The following is an 18543-nucleotide window of genomic DNA, read 5'->3' as shown; positions in this document are numbered from 1 at the left end:
CGGCCCCTCGGCCGGCTCACACGGTACTGAGAGCTCCGCTGTTCCAAATGGCACAAACACTTCGGCCGCCCTGTCCCCGCCCCCGGCCCTGCGGCCCAGGCCACAGAGGAGAGAGAAGCCGCAGCGCCCCCTTCAGGACCCGTGGGCCGTGTCTGGAATGAAAGCAACCAGGCCCTGCTGTTGGGAGCCCATGGTGGGAGAGCCGGGGTCACTCTGGGACAGAGGCCCAGCCAGAGAACGGACCCGGCAGAGCGCAGTGGGCGCCAAGCCCCAGGCCACAGGAACCGCGGCCTCTCCCCGGGCTGGGTGGGAGAGTCCAGCCAAAGGTCTCCTCAGAAGCAGGCCAGCTGCCTGGGCCTGGGGGACCTCTAAGGGCCCAGCTGCAAGCATCCCTCAGACGAGATGGAGCCGTGGTTGCTGGGGGTGGGAAAGGACGTCCCCAGGCCACAGTCACTACTCCAGGGGACCTTCCGCCCCCGCTGGAAGCCACCTCTCCGCTGTTCGGCTCACCCTGCAGGCCTGGTTCTCTCGCCCTCGGAGCTTGTCCCTGGTCTCGTCCCCCAAACACACGCCCACCTTTCAGGAGGGTCAACGGCTTCACACACTCGTTACCCGGCAGCCATGGGCAGCCTGTCCCGGAGCAGCGCACGGGCCAGGTGGCGAAGAGGAAAAGACATACACGCATGTACACACGTGTGCACATTGGCACACACAACCCACACGTGCACACGCATCTGCACGCACACTATCGGCCAGAAACGCCACCCGAACTCTCTTTCTCCACCAGCTGAAGTGGCGCAGCGGACACGGCATCTGTCCAGCTGATGGTGTGACCTTGGACCACCCGAATCCCCTCCCTGAGACCCTTCTTCCGCAGAGCACATGGAGGATGCGCCTGTCACGCCCGGACCCTCCCGGACTGCAGCGTCCCCCCAACTGCCGTCCACGGCAGAGAACAGCCGTGAGCACGCGAGCGAGCGAGAAATGTGAGGCTGACAGTCAGGAGGCAGAATTCACGCTGCAGGTGGAAGCAGCCGCTCTCTAGCCACGTACACGGCACGCCCAGGAGTGAGCAGTGACCTCGAGGAAGGGGCCGTGTGCGGGTCGCCCGTGTGAGCCCAGTCAGACGGACCACGCCCACACCCCGAGAGTGACAGTCAGTCTTCCAGCCACTCCCACCGCCCTCACACCAACGACCTGCGAGGGAGCCATCCCCCGTTGGAGAGCTTCTCAGAAACCTGTGCGTCCAGCACAGGGCCCACGATACGGGGGTGGGGAGGCGCGTCCACAACCCACGCAGAGCCGGGATGATGGGGCAGGAGCCGGCCTCACACGGCCCCCGGAGGCCCTCGGCCTCCCCCCACCCTGGACGCGCCCCCGCTGTCTGCGTTTTACAGCTGGAAAGGGCGAGACAGAGCGGGGCGCCGGGCTCCTCTGACCGAGGCCGGAGTGGGGCCGTGGGGTCACCCCGGGTCGTGGGGCACGCCCGGCTTCAACACGGACAGACGGATGGACAGGGCCTCCCCAGGGAGCTGGGAGTGGGGAGACCTCAGCAGAGCTCGAGAATCAAGGGAACAGGCAAGGACGTCAGGGACGGCCGTGGGGCGTGTGCACACACGTGTGCTTGCGTGTGCGTGTGTTTGGGGCTGTCTCCTGCCAAACCCAGCTCGCGTCTGCTTGCTCGTGTGCTGACTGGGAAAGGCTCCCCGGAGGGCTCTTCCCTGCTCTCAACTCTGAGACGAAAATGACTCAGCAGAAAGGAAAGCCGCCCGTTGAGTGACCCCTGAGGGGGACCGTGTGGCCCTAAAGCCTGCAGGTCCCCGTCCCCACCAAGGCCTCATCTTCCAGGTGTGCTAGCCCAGGTGACGCATGGCTGTGCCCACGGGGCCCGTGGTCCCTGCCCAAGCCTGTCACCTCCTGGCCCCTGCCCGCCCCACGCCCCAGGCCCACCTGCCCACGGGGAAGGCCTACCCAGGCTTGGGCAGAGCTGTGGGCTGCCGACCACTTCTGACTTTTTCCAGGAGGGCAGGCCCCTCCTCACTGGCCCCATCGCAGGCCCAGAGAGACAGTCCCTGCAGAAATTGGTGACTCGGGTCAGGGCCAGCAGCCCACAAGGATGGTGCCCGAGAGCGTGGCTGGACCTCCGCAGGCAGCTGGGAGGGCTGAGTGGCCACTGGCCAGGCGCTCAGGCCTCTGCACAGGCATTGCCAGTCATGGTGACATGACGGGCTGGCGCTGGCCCACAGCTGGACCTGCTGTCTCTGAGGTCTGCCGCGCGTCTCCTTCCCTGGGCACGTGTCTGGGGACTCGTTCTTGGGGAGCGTCCCTGCTGCCATGGTGACCGGCACACGACCCCGCACCCCTCCCCTGGTCCTCGGAAGATCCACGGGGCGCCTGCCACGCTTGGGGAGGGTGGGGAGAGCATCTGCGGAAATAATCTAGAATTCTCTCCACGGGGGGTTTGCCTCTTCGCCCCGACTGGTTTATTGGACCCTATGTGTCAGCGTGGACGTGCGGACGTTCAGTTCACACCTTGCGGTATAATCCAGTACCACTTTATTTACTTATTTTTGCTCAAATTGCCCCAGCCTTGGCTGTTGGGAATCTCTCCTCGGCTCAGGGTCCCTTGCACATGTCCCCACGGGGTGTCTGTGTGTGTGTGGGGGGAACCCCGCTGCTGTTGCTGGCGATGGTGCTGGGCACCGAGGTCTGGACGTTGGGTCCGCTCGTCGCTATTGGGGTGTCATCGCTTTCGACCCGCTCAGCTGCGGTGGCGGGCAGCACAGGCCTCTCCCCTCCCCGTGCGTGTACACACACGTCTAGAAAATCTGCCACCTGCACCTCTGTTACGTGGACGGGAGTTCGCGCCGTTGCCCCGCTCCGATCCACGGCCACGTGGGCCGTTCTGGGGAAAATTAACACTCCGGGTGCCGCTCCCCGCTCGTGAGTCAGGATGCCGTCGGCCTTGCCTCTTAGGAAAGGCAAACACGCTAAGATCGCTGAACGTTCTCCTTGGTTTAATGTTGGAATCCACATCAGAATTATGCGAACGTCACGGGTGTAAGTTTCGCGGTCTCCCCGCCCACAGTTTGGGTAAATTTAACCTTGGCGACACCGCACCTGCCTGGAGTTTGGCTCCGTCCAATCCCGTGAGCGGCTGGGACCCCCTGGCACTACGTGGTGGCCGACGGTGCCTTCAGCTCTCAGGGCTGTGATTTGAAGTCCTAGGGACAGAAACGGGCCCTGGGAACACGGGGTGACCGGGCACGGGGCGGTCTCATGGCGTAGCCTCGCCTCACTCACATCCTCTCCTTCTCTTTCTGGCTCCCCGTGGCCCTGGTGGGCTGCAGGCTCCAGGTCGGTCGCTGCCCCGGAGATGACCCCGCTCCCCAGGATGCCCCTGGCCCTGATCCTGCTGCTGCTCGTCTTGAGTTCTGCCAAAGCTCAGGTCAACCCAGGTAACACGCTGTCGTGCCGCTGAGCGCTGCCCACCCAGCCCGACCCTGACAGGCGAGCCCCTCGGCGCCCCCCACCCCAGGGGATGGCTCGGCCCAGGGTGTCGCAGGAGCAGCGGAGAATTGCTCTCTCTGTGACTCACCGAACACGGGGTGGGGGGTCCAGGCTCCAGCAGGCAGGGTGTGAGGAAAGCTGTTGAAAATGGGGCTGCAGCCCTGGCTGGTGTGGCTCAGTGGATTGAGTGCTGGGCTGCAAGCTGAAGGGTCATCAGTTCTATTCCTGGTCAGGGCACACGCCTGGGTTGTGAGCCAGGTCCCCAGTAAGGGGTGCACAAAAGGCAACCACACACTGATGTTTCTCTCCTTCTCTTTCTCCCTCCCTTCCCCTCTGTCTAAAAAAATAAATAAAATCTTAAAAAAGAAAAGAAAATAAAACAGAGGTGGAGGAAGGGCCCATTTCTTCTGCACCTTTGAGAACAGACGGGGCAGATTCCTAGTGCCTTGGGGACCCCTGCGGGCTGGTTCTCCAGGCACCCTTGGGTGGCTCAGGCCTGCATTTCCCATGTGTGTCATGGGCTGCTGTGGGGGCCCTGGCCTTGCGGGATCTCCGGCAGGTTCTCTTTCCTAGAAGGAGCAGCCGTGCTCAAGAGTAATGTGGTTGGAGGAATCTTTTCCTCCCCCCACCGCTCCCCTGCATATTTTTATTGCACATATTTTTAAATTGAAATCGACGCAGACTGCAGTATCTCATGTCCGTTAGCACAGTCGTGCCGCTTGACCACCTGTGCGAAGGTGGTGGCCATCTGGGCCGTGGAGGGACTGCTTCTGGGGGTCCCGTCGGCCAGCCACATACCTGGGTGTGTGGGATGGCTCTGGCCTGGATGGGTTGTGCTGGGCTGTGCTGCCCGCTGGCAGGCCGGCGTGGGGGCGTGTGTGTGAAAATAGCTCAGCAGCCAGAGCAGAAGCAGGAACCTGCAGCGGCATTCACGGCCGCACCGGAGTCTCTCGTTCACCCGGATCTCCACAGCCTGTTGCACGACCCGAACCAGCTTGGGGATGGGGAGGGGCGAGGCCGCGTCTGCTCTCAGCCCCAAGTGCAAACGTAGGAAAGGGTACGGGGCACCGTGTTCCGTGTGACGGATTTGACGAACGGCACGATGATGGGAAACAGCGCCCCCAGCCCGCCCCTCGCCCCCGCCCCACGGTGCCCCGCCCCGTGTGGCTGGCTCTGTAACTTGTGTAAATGGAATCCTACGGTGTGGAAATTCCCCCTGGTGTCTGGCTTCTTCGTTGGACGTTTTCCTTGCGATGGTTCGCGTTGTCCTATAGCATTACTCTGCTTATGCTTGACTTGTGCGGTCTGCCGTGGGTGGGAGTGTGGGTCGGTTCCAGGCTGGGCCCGTTAGAACTGAACCTCCTGTAGTCACTCCCGTGCCCGTCTCAGGTGGAGGTGCGGGCTCAGCTGGCGCCCCACGGCCTCCCTGGGTGAGAGGCAGGCTCTCTCATCCTTCCCTTCATCCGCTCTCACCCGTGAGGCCTGCTTGCCGCCCCCTCCTGCACCAGCGGCCTGCTGTGGTCCTTTGTCCTGTCCCCGCCCCGCTGCCCGGGGAAGAGTCCCTGTGTGTGCACAGAGGTGGGGGCCGGCTGCTGGGCACAGCCACGGAGATGGCCCAACGCGGGGGCGCGTCAGCCTCCTGTGCCAGTGAGAGGCGGCCGCCCCGGAGCGGGGGCCAGCTGAAGACAGCGGCTCTCCCGGCCAGGGAAGGAGAAATGCAGTGTCATTGCACCCGTGTTTCCAGGAACATGAAACGCTTGTGTGCACACGTGAGGCGTGTGTGTAGACGTGATACAGCCTGAGCGGGGCCCGGGGAGGGAGAGACCCCTCGGGTTGGATTTCTCTTACGTGAGCCAGGCCAGGTGCTGCCCAGGTTGGTCTTTCTTGCCTGTGGGTTTGTTTGGCGAGTCCGCCCCGCGGGCGGCCTCTGGTGTCCTTCCTGCCAGTGAAAGGATCTCTCTTGGGACGACAGAAACCCCTCTGCCCCTGCAGCACCCTGGCCTGTGCCAAACAGGGAAGAAGAGGACGCGGCCTGCAAGGACAGTAGCAACTGACCCCCAGTGGGCCCTCAGTCTGTCCCTGGAAGCGGTCGAAGGGGCGTCAGTCCGTGTAACCCTCATGGTGACCTTGTCAGGTGGGCTGTCCATTGTGCCAGCTTCACGCAGAAGGAGCCGAGGCCCCGAAACGTCGGGTCGCTTCCCCAGGGCTCGGGGGCAGAGCTGGGCTGCCGCCACCCCGGGCAGTGTGCCCCTGGCCTCCCTGCACCTGGCCTCCTGCAGAGCCAGGGTCCCCCGGCCAGGCCGCCTCCCGTGCCCTGATGGTGAGAGACGGGAGGTGTGAGGGTGAGCTGGCAGCAAAGGCTTCGCCAGGTCAGGCGAGCGGAGGAAGGAGGGCACGGGAGCTGAGGCGAGGAAGGCCCAGAGGCCCGGACGGAAAATGAAAGTGTGGGCGGCCCTCTGGGTGGGGGGTGGTCACCAGCCACCGGCGGGCTCAGGGTGGCACCCAGGCCTGGACCCACATGATTTGGGGACCCTCAGGCTGGGCCTTCCTGCTCAATGGCTTTGTCTGCACCTGGGGCAGCAGAATGCTGCTGTACCGTGTCCTTCCTCCGGGGGCGCAGGCTCTGGTTTGTTCTGTTCTTGGAGTTAGATTCCCTATTTTATTTAATTTTTAAACTTTTCAATACACGTATACCCCTTCGGCCATCTCTCCCATCCTCCACTCCCCGGCTCTGGCAGCCGCCCGTGCGTTTTCCGTTTGTATGAGCTTCGGGTGTTTTCGCCGTCTTCAGATTTCCCACGTGAGATAACTGAACGGTGTCTGTCTCTGACTCACGTCACTTAGCCCGACGCCCCCCCCCCCCCCCCCCCCCCCCCCGCCGGGTCCCTCCGAGTCGTTGCAGGTGGGAAGATCCCGTTCCTTTTTGTGGCCGAGTCGCACTCCATTGTGCGCACTCACCGCGTTTCTACCAACTCGGCTACTGACGGGCGCTTGGCTGGTTTCCAGGTCTCAGCTGCAGGGAGCATGGGGAGCAGGCGCCGTTTTCCGGGAAAATCTCCTTTTTCTCCAGACACATTCCCAGAGGTGGAATCGATGGTCATAAGGCAGTTTCATTCTGGATTTTCTGAGGAGCCTCCATACTGTTTTCCACAGTGGCTGTGCCAGCATACAACCCCACCGACAGTGCACGGGGGTTGCATGGGGGTTCCCTTTGTCCACGTCCTCACCACCGCTTACTGTTTCGTGGCTCTTTGACGGGAGCCATTCTGACAGGTGTGCCGTGACACCTCACCGTGTTTTGATTTGCGTTTCCCTGCTGGTTAGAAGTGTTGAATGTCGAGCATCTTTTTAGGCACCTGTTGGCTGTCTGTGTGTCTCCTTTGGAAAAATGTCTATTTAGGTCCTCTGCCCATTTTTTTCAGATTCCTTTTTTTTTGCTGTTGAGTTGTATGAGTTCTTTATATATTTTGGATATTAACGGATATTAACCCCTTACAGATAGATGATTTGCAAATATCTCCTCCCATCCAGGGACTGTCTTTCCATTCTGTTGATGGTTTCCGTGGCTACGCAGGTGCGTTTTAGGTTGCTGTGGTCCCACTTGCTGTTTTTTCCTTTTTTTGCTGTTGCTTTTGGTGTCGAATTCAAAAAAATCACCAGCAAGACCTACGTCAAGGAGTTTACTGCTTATATTTTCTTCAAAGAGTTTTATGGTTTCCCATCTTGTGTGCAAGTTGTTAATCCATTTTGGGTTGATTTTGGTGCGTGGGGCAACACAGAGGTCCAGTTTCATTCTTCTGCATGTGACTGTTCATTTCTCAACACCATTTATTAAAAAAGTGTCCTTTCCCTATTTTATATTCTTGGCTCCTTTATCATTAACTAATTGACCGTATATTCACGGGTTCATTTCTGGGCACTCGATTATATTTCATTGGTTTCTGTGTCTATTTTCATGCCAGCGCCACAGGATTGATTACCACAACCTTGTGATGTAGTTATAAATCAGGAAGTGCGATGCCTCCACTCTGTTCTTTCTCAAGATTGTTTTGGCTATTTGGAGGTTTTGGGGGTTTTTCTGTGGTTCCATACAAATTTTAGGATTAGTGCTCTATTTGAAAAATGCCGTTGGAGTTTTGACAGGCGTTGCCTTGGATCTGGAGACTGCTTTGGGCGGGACGGATGTTCCAACAATACTGATTCTTCCGCTCCGTGAGCACGGAACATCTTTCCACCCCGTGGTGTCTTCTTCCACGGCTGTCATCAATGTTCTGTACTTTTCACTCTATGGGTCTTGCACCTCCTTGGTTAAATTTGCTCCTGGGCATTTTAATTCTTTCTGATACAATTGTTAATGGTATTGCTTTCTTTATTTCTTTTTCTGACAGTTCACTGTCAGTGTACACAAATGTGACAGTTTTTCTGGGTATGGATTTTGTGCCCTGTCGCCGGACACAGGTTTCTTTCACAGTCACAGGCCATCAGGCCTGGGGCCGGGGCGTCCTGGGACTCAGATGCGCAGCAAACTCCCTCGGCCGCCGTCCAGACTACTACCAGCTCGGCTCTTCTTGACCTTGAGGTCTCACGTCTGGAGGGTGCGTGGGGACGGCAGCGTGAAGCCACAGGGCTCGCCAGCTCCACCACGGCAATGGAGGCGAGGGGCGTCCGCTCCGGTTCCAGCTCCGTCGCTGTCCAGCTTTGGGGCTTTAGGTGGCTCTCTGGGTCCCCCTTTGCTCCCTTGGGGAATGGACAGGGTAAACTGCCCTGGAGTCACGGGGACCAGATGAGACCGTGGAGGTCAGCGGGCGTTGGAAAGTCACGAGCAAACATCACAGTTGGGATTCGTTACTTTGGGGAGATAAGGAAGTTAAAGTAACCCCAACACCATGAAACAGTGGCTTCTGTCAAGGAGCTGATGGAGGAGGAAAGAGAAAAACAGCTCATTAATGACCGCTGTGGTCCCTGAGGTCTCCGAGAGGGACTCGAGTTGCTCTGGGGATGGGGTTTCTACCTACCCTGCACTGGGCCGTCCCAACCCAGGGGGACGCAGGGCCCTGGGCCCAGGCTGAGCAGTTCTGCGACGGCATGTTTTTCTGGGGAGAAGAGTCTGATTGTTGACTTAGCTCTTGGCCTGACCAGCAGGCCTCGGAAGAGCATGGATGTGGCCAGACTGGCCTCCCAGAATGTTTTTGGTGGTTTGGACGCACACACAGTAAAGTAAAAGTTCAGGCATTCAAACAATGAGGTTTTGTGCGGTGGGGGGTAGTTGACCTTGAGTAGGAGGTGACGAGTTGTTTAAAAACCTGTGACTTTCCCCCCGCTTCCCAGACGTTTACGACCGTGGCCATTGTCTTGGGTGCTGTGGTGACGATCGCGAGGGACGTGTGACCAACTCTGATCACCGCACTTGCTTCTCTCAGCAAGCGGGGGGCACGGCGGACTCTTCTGCAGAAACGGACCTCGACGAAGCCGCGTGGGACGTGAGCTCACAAAGGTGATAGGGAGGCTGAGCAGGAGCCCCGTAAGACTATTGTGGCTTTAGATGATGAGGACACGAAGCACAGAGCAAGCGAGTCAGGAGGTGACGGATGGACAGACAGACAGAAGCCGCCTGAGCTGCAGTGCTGAGGCCACTCCCCCCGAGCCTGCGTGCTCACCCCTGGAGCCTCGAGTCTCCCTGCTTTGGCCACAGGAAGCTGGCATCAAAGGGAGTTTCCACGTCACTCAGATTCAGTCTGCCGGGTGCTGTGGGCGAAGGCGTGAGGTCGAGCGGGGTCTCCTGTGGGCAAGCGCCACGAACTCCAGCCACGGCCCAACCGGCTCAGGGGGGCTCTGGCTACAGGGGTGGGACAGACACACGCAAGAAAGCCGTGATTTTAATTTCTTTGTTTGCTTTTGATGGGTTCTGGGGGTGTCCAACCCGTGGCCCATGGGCCACATGCAGCCCAGGATGGCTGTGAATGTGGACCAACGCAAAATCATGAATTTAGTTAAAACATTACGAGATTTTGTGATACGTGTCACACTGTATTTAATGTGTGGCCCAAGACAACCTTTCTTCTTCCAGTGTGGCCCAGAGATGCCGAAAGGTGGGACACCCCTGATGTAGACAAAAGACTCAGTGTGCTGCGGGAGAGGCAGCGCGGCTCAGTCCCTCACGTGGGGGCCACTTCTCGTGGACACTGTGTTCGCTTCTTCTTAAGCAACCCAGAGTCTGACGGCCCTCAGGGGTTACTTACTTAGGCTTCCAGCCCCACGGGTTAGTGGTTATAATGGTGCTTCTTTACAGGAATGCCGTGAGGAATGATGGGTTAGCATATGTCCACTACTGAGGGCCACCACGCTTAGCAAAGGTCAAGAATTATTCATCCTGTAATTAGTTTTACTCCGACACATTCTAAAAAAAGATTGGAGTTGGCTTCCAAAGTTGTAGAAGGAAGGAAGGAAGGAAGGAAGGAAGGAAGGAAGGAAGGGAGGGAGGGAGGGAGGGAGGGAGGGAGGAAGGAACAATGGAAGAAAGGAAGGGAGAAGGGAAGAAAGAAGGAAGGAAGGAAATAAAGAAAGATAGGAAGAAAGAAAGAGTGAGTCTATGGCCATACCACCCTGAATGCGTCCGATCTCATCTGATCTCGGAAGCTAAGTAGGGTTGGGCCTGGTTAGTACTTGGATGGGAGAAAGAAAGAAAAAAAAGAAAGAAAAAGAAAGAGGAAAGAAAGCTGAGTCACGGGGCTGGAAAACAGGGATTCGAACAAGCCGGGCTTATTTCGGGTCAATATGAAAAACACCCTGCATCTGGGCCCAGGTGGTTTGCTGGTGACGGCCTCCACTGGGGCTGAGCTTCCTAGCAGCCAATTCAAAAGTAAAACTATCAGTTAACAGGACTCACCCCGGCCCCAAGGTATGAGTGAGGGTTTGTCCTGGTGCAGTGGGTGGAGAAGCTGCTTCCCCCTGAGAAGAACCAGAACCAGGCGAAACCCCCCAGTGGTCTCATGAGGCCCCAGCCCGCGCTGAGGCCGCAAGAGCTGAGGAGCTCAGAGTGGAGATGGGAGCACTGGGAGGGGACGGAACCTCCTCTGTGGACGCTTCAGCTGACAGCCAGTTTGGAGCCAGCGGTGGACGCGGCTTTGCCCAGGCAGACGGCACCTGCGGAACACGCCCAGAGCTTCGGAAGGGACCTGCCTCTCGCCCAGCACGTTGCCGGGTGCCGGGCTGTGGTGGCAGGGCGAACACCGCAGGAGAAGCCCTGTGGAGGCTGAGCTGGACACCCCCGGCCCGGTCCAAGCCGCACCTCTGCAGCCTCGCCGGTGGGGGACGAGGAACTGGAGGCTCAGAGGTGCAGTGTCCTGTCTCTGAGTCCCATCACCAGGAGTGACGAGACCGAGTGTCGAGCACCCACGATTCCGGCCACGTTCCGCCAGCTTCTCCACTCCCAGCTGCTCGCTGTGGAGCCGTCTTCGCTGACCCCCCCCCCCCCACCGTGGGGGAGCGACGCACTGCTTTGCTGTGACACCTTCCCTGACCCCGTGACCCTTACCTCAGGGCCCTGAAATGCAGCTCAGCTTGGGGACCCTCCCTGGAGCTCGGCAGGAACTGTTTCCGAAAAGTTTGGGGTCTTCTAGGAAAATGGCCGTCCCAGTGGGCAGCTCCTAAGGGGAATTTCAACTGGGCCAGAGAGGTCTTGGCGAAACAGCCTCCTGGCCCCGGCGGGGTCCGCTGATGGAGACACTCACCCAAGCAGGGACAGCCTGGTGCAGCCTGCGGTGTGGCTCTTGTGCGAGCCAGCCCACGTTTCAGCTGCTTTAACTGCGTTGCCCTGTCCTTTCTGGACTTGGAAGAACTAGACTGTGGTCACCTGGGGTCGAAGAAAGACAGACCAGGGCTCCGGCACCTGCGTCCCCTGAGCCGGCGGTGCGTCTGGCAGCAGTCATTCCCTCTCTGGGCCATCGCAGCGGCCGGACTCCCGGAGGCCCTTCCCGGCTGTGTCGTCTCCTGGTGGCAGGTGCTCCTGTGGAGCACAGGTGGTCTCCGTCCCGCTTGGTCCTGTCCTCTCTGTGCCGAGAGGCTGGTGGCAGCCCCTTGGGCCCAGGCCTGGTGCGTTCCGAGTGGTTTCCTGGAAGTGGCGTACAGGACGTCCACTGATGGGGAGCTGCGGCCTGGGGCGCACAGCCAGAAGTGAACGGCGTCGTGCGAGCGAGGTTCTTGGGCGGCTGCTCCTCCCGGGCCCACCGGACGCAGCGCTAGGGTGGGGGATGGCCCTCCTGCCGGGCATGAGCCGCTGTGGGCTCTGGTACTTTTCCACTCTGGGAACTGGAAGAGGGAGCAGAGATGACATCCAGGAGATGACAGGGCGGCAGAAGCGGCGGGGAAGCCACTGACACAGCCCAGAGCAGAGTCAGGAGCCCCCGCTCTGCCGCGCGGCCCAACTGTCACACTTCTTCCTGGCCGGGCCCTGCCGGGCTCCCAGACAGGCCGGGGGTGGGTCTGAGAAACACCCGGGTGGGTGTGGGGGGCGGTGCGTGCCTGGCATTTAGGACCTGGGCCCACTTGGCAGCGCTGTGTAGTCACCGTTGGCTGGGCTCCCTCCTGCCGGGGAGCCGACCAAAAATAGGCACGTTTCGTGGGAGAGCCGCTTGGTGCTGCTGACAAGTGCCACGTTGGTGGCCCCAGGCCTCGGCCTTTCCTGGTCCCAATGCCCCACCGTGATGAAAAGCCATCCAGGGCCAGCGGGTCACTTGCCTTGTTCCAAGGGAACCTGGTTCACCAGGAGCTGCCGTCCTGAGCCCCGGGCCTTTAGGGGGGCTCCGAAACCCAGGGGCTGGTCAGCCCTGGTGGACCTGCTTTCTCAAGCTCGTTGGGCTCTTCTGGGATCTTCGTGTTTCCGAGGAGCTTTGGGACGATTTTGTCTGTGCGGAAACGCCCGTCTCAGAGAGTCTGGGTGGACAGACCTTCTCACACACACGGAGTCTGGCTCGCCCTGGGGTCTCTGCGGCTCTCTGTCTCTCGGCAGTGCCGGGTCGGGCGCAGCGGGCACCTCGTTCACGGCTTCGGTCACGAGTGTCCCTCCATCCTCTCTAAGCAGTTGGGTCAACATGTGCTGCGGCACCGTCTTCCTGTTTCTTGGGCTTTGTGTCCTGCAGCGTCTTGGGTGTAGAACTTCTGTTAAATTTGAAACGGTTTTCAACAGATTTTATTCAAGTCTTCCCCTCTTCTCTTCTTCGAGGAATCCGTCCACGTGCAAACCAGGAGCGCTGACACGCTCCGCGTCTTAGTGAGGTTCCGTCTTTGTGTCGACTGACTGACTGACTGACTGACTGACCGGTTTCCTGTCTTGTTCGCTTTGGGTGGTTTCCATGGACGTTTTCAAGTTCGTGGATCTTTGTGTCAAGGTGCCCTCTGTTTTCCGTCCTGGCCAGCATGTTCGATCTTGTACGCCCAGCCTGCACCCCCCAGGAATCTGATTCCCACGCTCCCTAACTCATCCAGCCCCCCTCAGGGTTTGAACACAGCAGCGCCGGTACGGCTGGTTGCATTTTCCAGCTCTACCCTCTCTCAGCTCTGCCTCAGGGTCAGTCAGCGGATCCCCCTCCAGGTTCTGTTTCCTGCTTCCATAGTGATGGTTTGGCTTTTCCATTGTACGGGGCCCGTTCACACTAAAAACATACTTGCTCATCTGAAACGCAATTATAGCCGAGAATCCCGTGGGTATGGTGGTGGCCACGCTGCGTGCTCAGAGGTCCTGCCGCTGGTCCTCTGCAGGCTCCTCTCTCGTCCCCTCAGCTCAGGAAATGCTCCGTCCAGCCCCTGCCTGCGCTGTCACCCCTCCGTGCAGCGGCCATGGTCACGGCCAGATGCTGGCATCATTGTGGGGCTCACCGCCTTTGTCTCCTGTCTCTCAGGGGCCGCCACCCCAGGCTCTCTGGCCGCCATCACACTGAAACCCAGCATTTCACACACACACTGTCCTCCTTCCTTGTCTGTTTGGCATGCCCAGCAGAGCAAGCCCAGCCCCGGTGCCTCCCCCTTGGGGGCACGGGGAGGCCCGTCTCAGAGGGTCCTGGGGCCCAAACTGGGTGCTGATGGGGCAACGCTGGTTCCTGGGCCCCTTCACGGGCAGGTCTGCTGGATTTGCGCCGCCCTGGTCTCTTGAAATCGGCTCCCCGGAAAGAAGAATGCTCTGGACCCCTGGGGGCCGGGGTCACTGGGATAAACCGTTGGGAGCCTGCGCACCTGCTGAGGAAGAGGTGGGGAGGGCCCTCGGGCTTTACCAAAGGAGAGGAAATGTCACCCAACGGGCCACGTTACGGTGCTTGTCCAAGTTTGGACCAAACGGTAGCCCGGCCCAGGGTCACGGCGCGGACGCCCGAATGGTAACCACTGTGGAGGTAGAGCCGGGAAGAGAAAGGGGCTGAGTGAGAGTCACCAGGCCGCAGCCGGGGTCGCGGGGGGCTTTGGGAGACTGGAGGCCACCTTTCCACGTCCATTAACCAGCCCCCTTCCTCCCGGAGCCTCTGGGAAGATGAGTGAAGATCTCCTGTCTTTGGTTTCTCCCGGTCCAGCCGTGTGCCGCTACCCCCTGGGCATGTCGGGTGGCCACATTCCGGATGAGGACATCACCGCGTCCAGTCAGTGGTCAGAATCCACGGCTGCCCGATACGGAAGGTGAGGGTCGTCCCCAGGATCACAGGCTCTGGGCGGCGGGCAGGGGCTGGTGCTTGGTGGGAGCTGGCAGGGATGGGGAGGACTTCACAGGGCCTGTCCCGCGGCCGTGCACTTTCAGGGAGAGAGTTCCAGGCTTGGCCGTGGTGCTGGTCTTGTGACATCCAGACCACAACAGCCCAGAGCCACTGCGCGGCAGGGGCTCAGTGATCCCCAGGGCCTTCCATTCTCTCCTCGCTGGGAGATGCTGTGGGGAGCAGCTCAGCGGTGACGCTGGGGGGAGGGGAAGCCTAGGTAGGACATCAGGGTCAGAGACCCCGTCCTCTCCCTGGTCCCCTTCTCCATGAAGCCTCACGCACCGTGTGACATGCAGTGAGGTCCCCCACACGCCCTCCCTTCGGTCCAGGGTCCCCAGCACGGCACGTGGCTCGTGCCTGCACTCTGACACCAGGGGTCCTATAGGGAGAGAAACTCCTTCACCCAAACCACTGTGCTTGCTGGGGCCCACCCCCTCCTGCGAGCTGATCCTTTGGTGGCACAGCTCTGACTTATGCTTGCCTGGCGTCACCCCCAGGGGAAGCAGCCCCCCTAAATTCCATCTGCAATGTCCAGGACGGGAGTGGGGTGGGGTGGGAAAGAGTCACCGAGGGGCAGGTGACACCTGTGAGGGAAGGCACATTGCAGGGGAGAGGGAACGCGGTCACAGGGTCCCCACGTGAGCCTGACACTGATTTCACGATCCTGCTCCCCCACAGCCTGACACGCCCACATCCCTCATGCCCACTATGGGCTTCCACTCTGTCCAGCAGCCTTGCCCAACCTGCCCGCTGCACCGCCCACACCGGAGACCCTCCCACCCCTCCCACCCCTGGGACTTGACTCCCAGGCAGCTCGAGGCCAGTGTTGTCCGGCTGAGACACTCAGGGGAGGGGCCGGTGCTCGGCCATGGGGCGGGCTGCACAACATGGGACCTCCACTGAGATCCCAAGTCAGCATGGAGCTGGGGCCCCGTGTGACCCGAAGGCCTCCAGCTCCCGGTGGCGGCTGTCCTCCGGGTTCCTGGGGCCCACGGAGCGGGGCCCGGCCACCCGCGGGTGTGGTGGTGGCAGTCTGACCACTGGGGTGAGCCTGGGGCGTCCACCTGGCCTGGACCCCTGTCGTCGTCTCCCAGGGCGGGCAGCTGCTTGCTGGGGGTTGGGAGACATGCCCTGGACTTCACGCACGGTGCCCCCTGCCCCCACCCCTCGTGCCCCAGGCTGGACTCGGAAGAAGGGGACGGAGCCTGGTGTCCGGAGGTCCCGGTGGAACCAGACGACCTCAAGGAGTTTCTGCAGATCGACCTGCGCAGCCTGCACTTCATCACGCTGGTGGGGACCCAGGGCCGCCACGCCGGGGGCCACGGCATCGAGTTCGCCCCCATGTACAAGATCAACTACAGCCGGGACGGCAACCGCTGGATCTCCTGGCGGAACCGGCACGGGAGGCAGGTAGGCGGCAGACGCCCGGGCCCTGGCGTGCCCGTGGGAGGACGTCACGGGCTGTCTGTGTGTGCGGCCGTGGTCCGCAGGTAACCGTGGGACCCGGCGTGGGGCGCGGGGGTCAGAGCGGAGCTCCCAGGCTGCAAACCAAGCCGAGTGGATGATTCTCTCCTCGAATTGTAAGGTGCGGGTCCGTCGGGGGTGATGACCTGGGAGGAGCAGAGTCACCCCAACGTTCTCCGCTGCCCTCTCCTCAGGTGCTGGACGGAAACAGTAACCCCTATGACATTTTCCTGAAGGACCTGGAGCCGCCCATCGTGGCCAGATTTGTCCGCTTCGTCCCCGTCACCAACCACGCGATGAACGTGTGCATGAGGGTGGAGCTGTACGGCTGCGTCTGGCTGGGTGGGTGTCCTGGCACCCACCCCCAGGGAGGCTCTCCCTCTGCAGTCGAGGGGAGAAGGGGCCTTCGCTCGGCCAGCCCGGCCTGCGTGTGGCCCGCCCCTGGAGCGGAGGTTCCCCGTCGCCCTGCGGACCTCTATGGGGACTGCTCCTCGGGACTCCCATGTGGGGCCCCGGTGCGCGTGCGGCACAGACGGGCTTTTGCGCCTCTGGGCCCCCGGGGCTGGCTGGCTGCCCCCTCCCGAAGGTGCTGACCGCCCGTGTCTCCCTCGCAGACGGCCTGGTGTCCTACAACGCCCCCGCTGGACAGCAGCTCGTGCTCCCCGGGGGCTCTGTCATCTACCTGAACGATTCTGTCTACGATGGAGCCGTGGGCTACAGGTGAGTGCAGGGGCACTCCGGCTGTCGGAACGGGGAAACGGCCAATGGAAGAGAATCCCCGGGATGAACAATCAGTCAGTCAGTCAGTCAACCGGTGTTCATTTTGACCTGGTCTCGGGCATCAGGAGCCCATTTAGATGAACTCGAATTCGCAGTCTTCACTTGCGGGAATGCAGAGCCCAGCCTGGGAGGACAAAGCAGAGGCAGGACGACCATGAACCACACTGAGCCCCTCCCCAGGGTGGCTCTGAGGGGGCAGCCATAGGCTTTGACCCTTAACGCAGGGCGTGTGGTCCGGCCCAGTAATGGCCGACTTACGGAGGCGAAGTTACCAGTGTAATGGACCGGACAGGCAGCAGGTTCAGGAAGACTGATCGCCTTCACTGTGAATGCCTTAGAAACTGCGAACAGGTGTGGACCAGTGAGGCTTAGCATGACGGGCGTGTTTCCAGGGCGAGCTGGCCACCAGAGTGGGGGCTGTGGGGGAAGCGAGTGGGGGGAGCGAGGAGGGGAACGGCCTGACCGCAGCAGGAGCTAGCGCAGCGGACGGGCCTGGCGGACCCACGAGGGCAGCCTGTTCAGGCCCCACAGACACTGGGGTTGGACAACACCTGGACCCACCTGGCGCCCAGCCTGGCTGTTCGCCCACCCACTTCAGCACCCTTATGTCACTTAGCCCGGTCTTGACCTGCGGAAGTGCTGCCCGGCACAGCGGTCAGACCCCAGCGAGGCCCAGACCAGACACAGAGGTTGGTCACTCTGGAGTGGGGAGGCCCAGTGCCCTGTGGGCCCATGTGAGGGGCGCAGACCGCTGTCCTCCTGCTCCTGGTCACTTCCTCCCACCCGCTCAGTCCCGCCCCGCCCGGACATCACAAGAGGACTGACCCCAGCTCAGTGCCTCAGTCTTTGCTCAGCAGCCATTTCTGTGACGGGCTCGGCGGAGGGGCGAGCTGAGGAGGAAGCCCGGCGCAGGGTGAGGCCCTGGCACGGAGGCGCCTGCTCCTCGTTGTGAGCTCGTGTGGGCAAACGGGCGAGAAAAGCGCTTGTGAAAGGGGAGGGGCCACACCCACGCAGAAGGGCACGACTGACCCGCCGGGATGGGCGAACTCCGAAGGGGCCCCGAAGAGTGGGGGGACGGCCCAGGCGGGGGGCACTCGAAGGGATTCCGAAGTGCAGAGAACAGGGTGCAGACGAGAGAATCACCGCTGGTTGTGAAGTCTGAGGGAAAGAGGCGCAGTTTCCTGAACTGCAGTGGGAGGTTTGAAGCCCAGAGAGGTGGCCATGTCCTGCTGTGGAGGGTCTTGTCTTGAGTGTCAGGGCCCAGGAGTGGGCGAGGGAGGCAGGGGGGCGCAGAGGACGGAGCCCTTGGCTGCCTGGTGACTCTGGGGCTGGGAACGAGGGGGGACAGTCACATGGGCAGCGCCGGCCATATTAAGATTCGTGCCTCTCACTCAGCCACTCTCCTTGTCTACAAATCGGGTGAAAATCAAGTCTGAACGGGCGTTTCAGTTTGGCAGCGTTTCAATACAGTTTTCAAATACAGTCTGCTTCCAGTGTTAGTCTGTATCGGTTTCCGGCGTACAGCACAGTGATTAGACGTTTCCATGATTTACGAAGGGGTCCCAGGGTAAGTCCAGCGCCCACCTGGCCCCGTGCAGAGTTATGGTGACATGCCCGACTCTCGGCCGGGGGCTGGACTTCACGGCCCCAGACGGTTCTGTGGCTGCCAGTCTGCACCTTTTAGCTCCTCCCCCTTTCACCAGGCTGGGTGCAAGGGTTGCTGGTCTGTCGCCCTTTAGTTTGCTGCCAGGTCGGGTGTCGGAGGCGTGGGGTGGAAGAGGTTGGAACCAAGTGGCTGACCGGACAGGACACCCAGTCAAGGGGGAGTGGGGACAGCTTCCCAGCAGCCCCGGGACCCGGGTGCTGAGTGGGCTCCCTCCCTCCCTCGGGGGATCGTTCATCGCTAATCAGCGCATTTGATAACACTGAGTCATTGTAACGAGACTTGTTAGACAGAGCCCGTCTTTCAGAAGGGGTAAGGGCACCATAGATGACAGAGAGCATGGGAAATGATCCGACGTTGCTGAAACGTTTTGCTGCGGAAGAGGTAACCAAA

The 18543-nt window shown here is 60.8% G+C and overlaps 1 protein-coding gene across 3 annotated transcripts in view; it reads left to right on the top strand.

Moving 5' to 3' along the window:
* Positions 1-18543, top strand: part of DDR2 (discoidin domain receptor tyrosine kinase 2) — a 51170-nt gene that overhangs the window by 14192 nt on the left and 18435 nt on the right. For 2 of the 3 annotated variants that reach the window (XM_053914705.2, XM_053914706.2), the window contains exons 2-6: positions 3351-3458; positions 14067-14169; positions 15422-15653; positions 15902-16049; positions 16322-16427. In XM_053914705.2, coding sequence (XP_053770680.1) covers positions 3351-3458; positions 14067-14169; positions 15422-15653; positions 15902-16049; positions 16322-16427 — 697 coding nt within the window. Of the gene's footprint in view, positions 1-3350; positions 3459-8838; positions 9005-14066; positions 14170-15421; positions 15654-15901; positions 16050-16321; positions 16428-18543 lie in introns of those variants that run through there. The other variant, XM_053914707.1, reaches the window with a different exon arrangement.

The sequence above is a fragment of the Desmodus rotundus genome, chromosome 12 (genome assembly GCF_022682495.2).
Source record: "Desmodus rotundus isolate HL8 chromosome 12, HLdesRot8A.1, whole genome shotgun sequence".
In the NCBI taxonomy this organism is placed as follows: Eukaryota; Metazoa; Chordata; class Mammalia; order Chiroptera; family Phyllostomidae; genus Desmodus; species Desmodus rotundus.
This window is presented reverse-complemented; position numbering and strand designations above follow the sequence as displayed.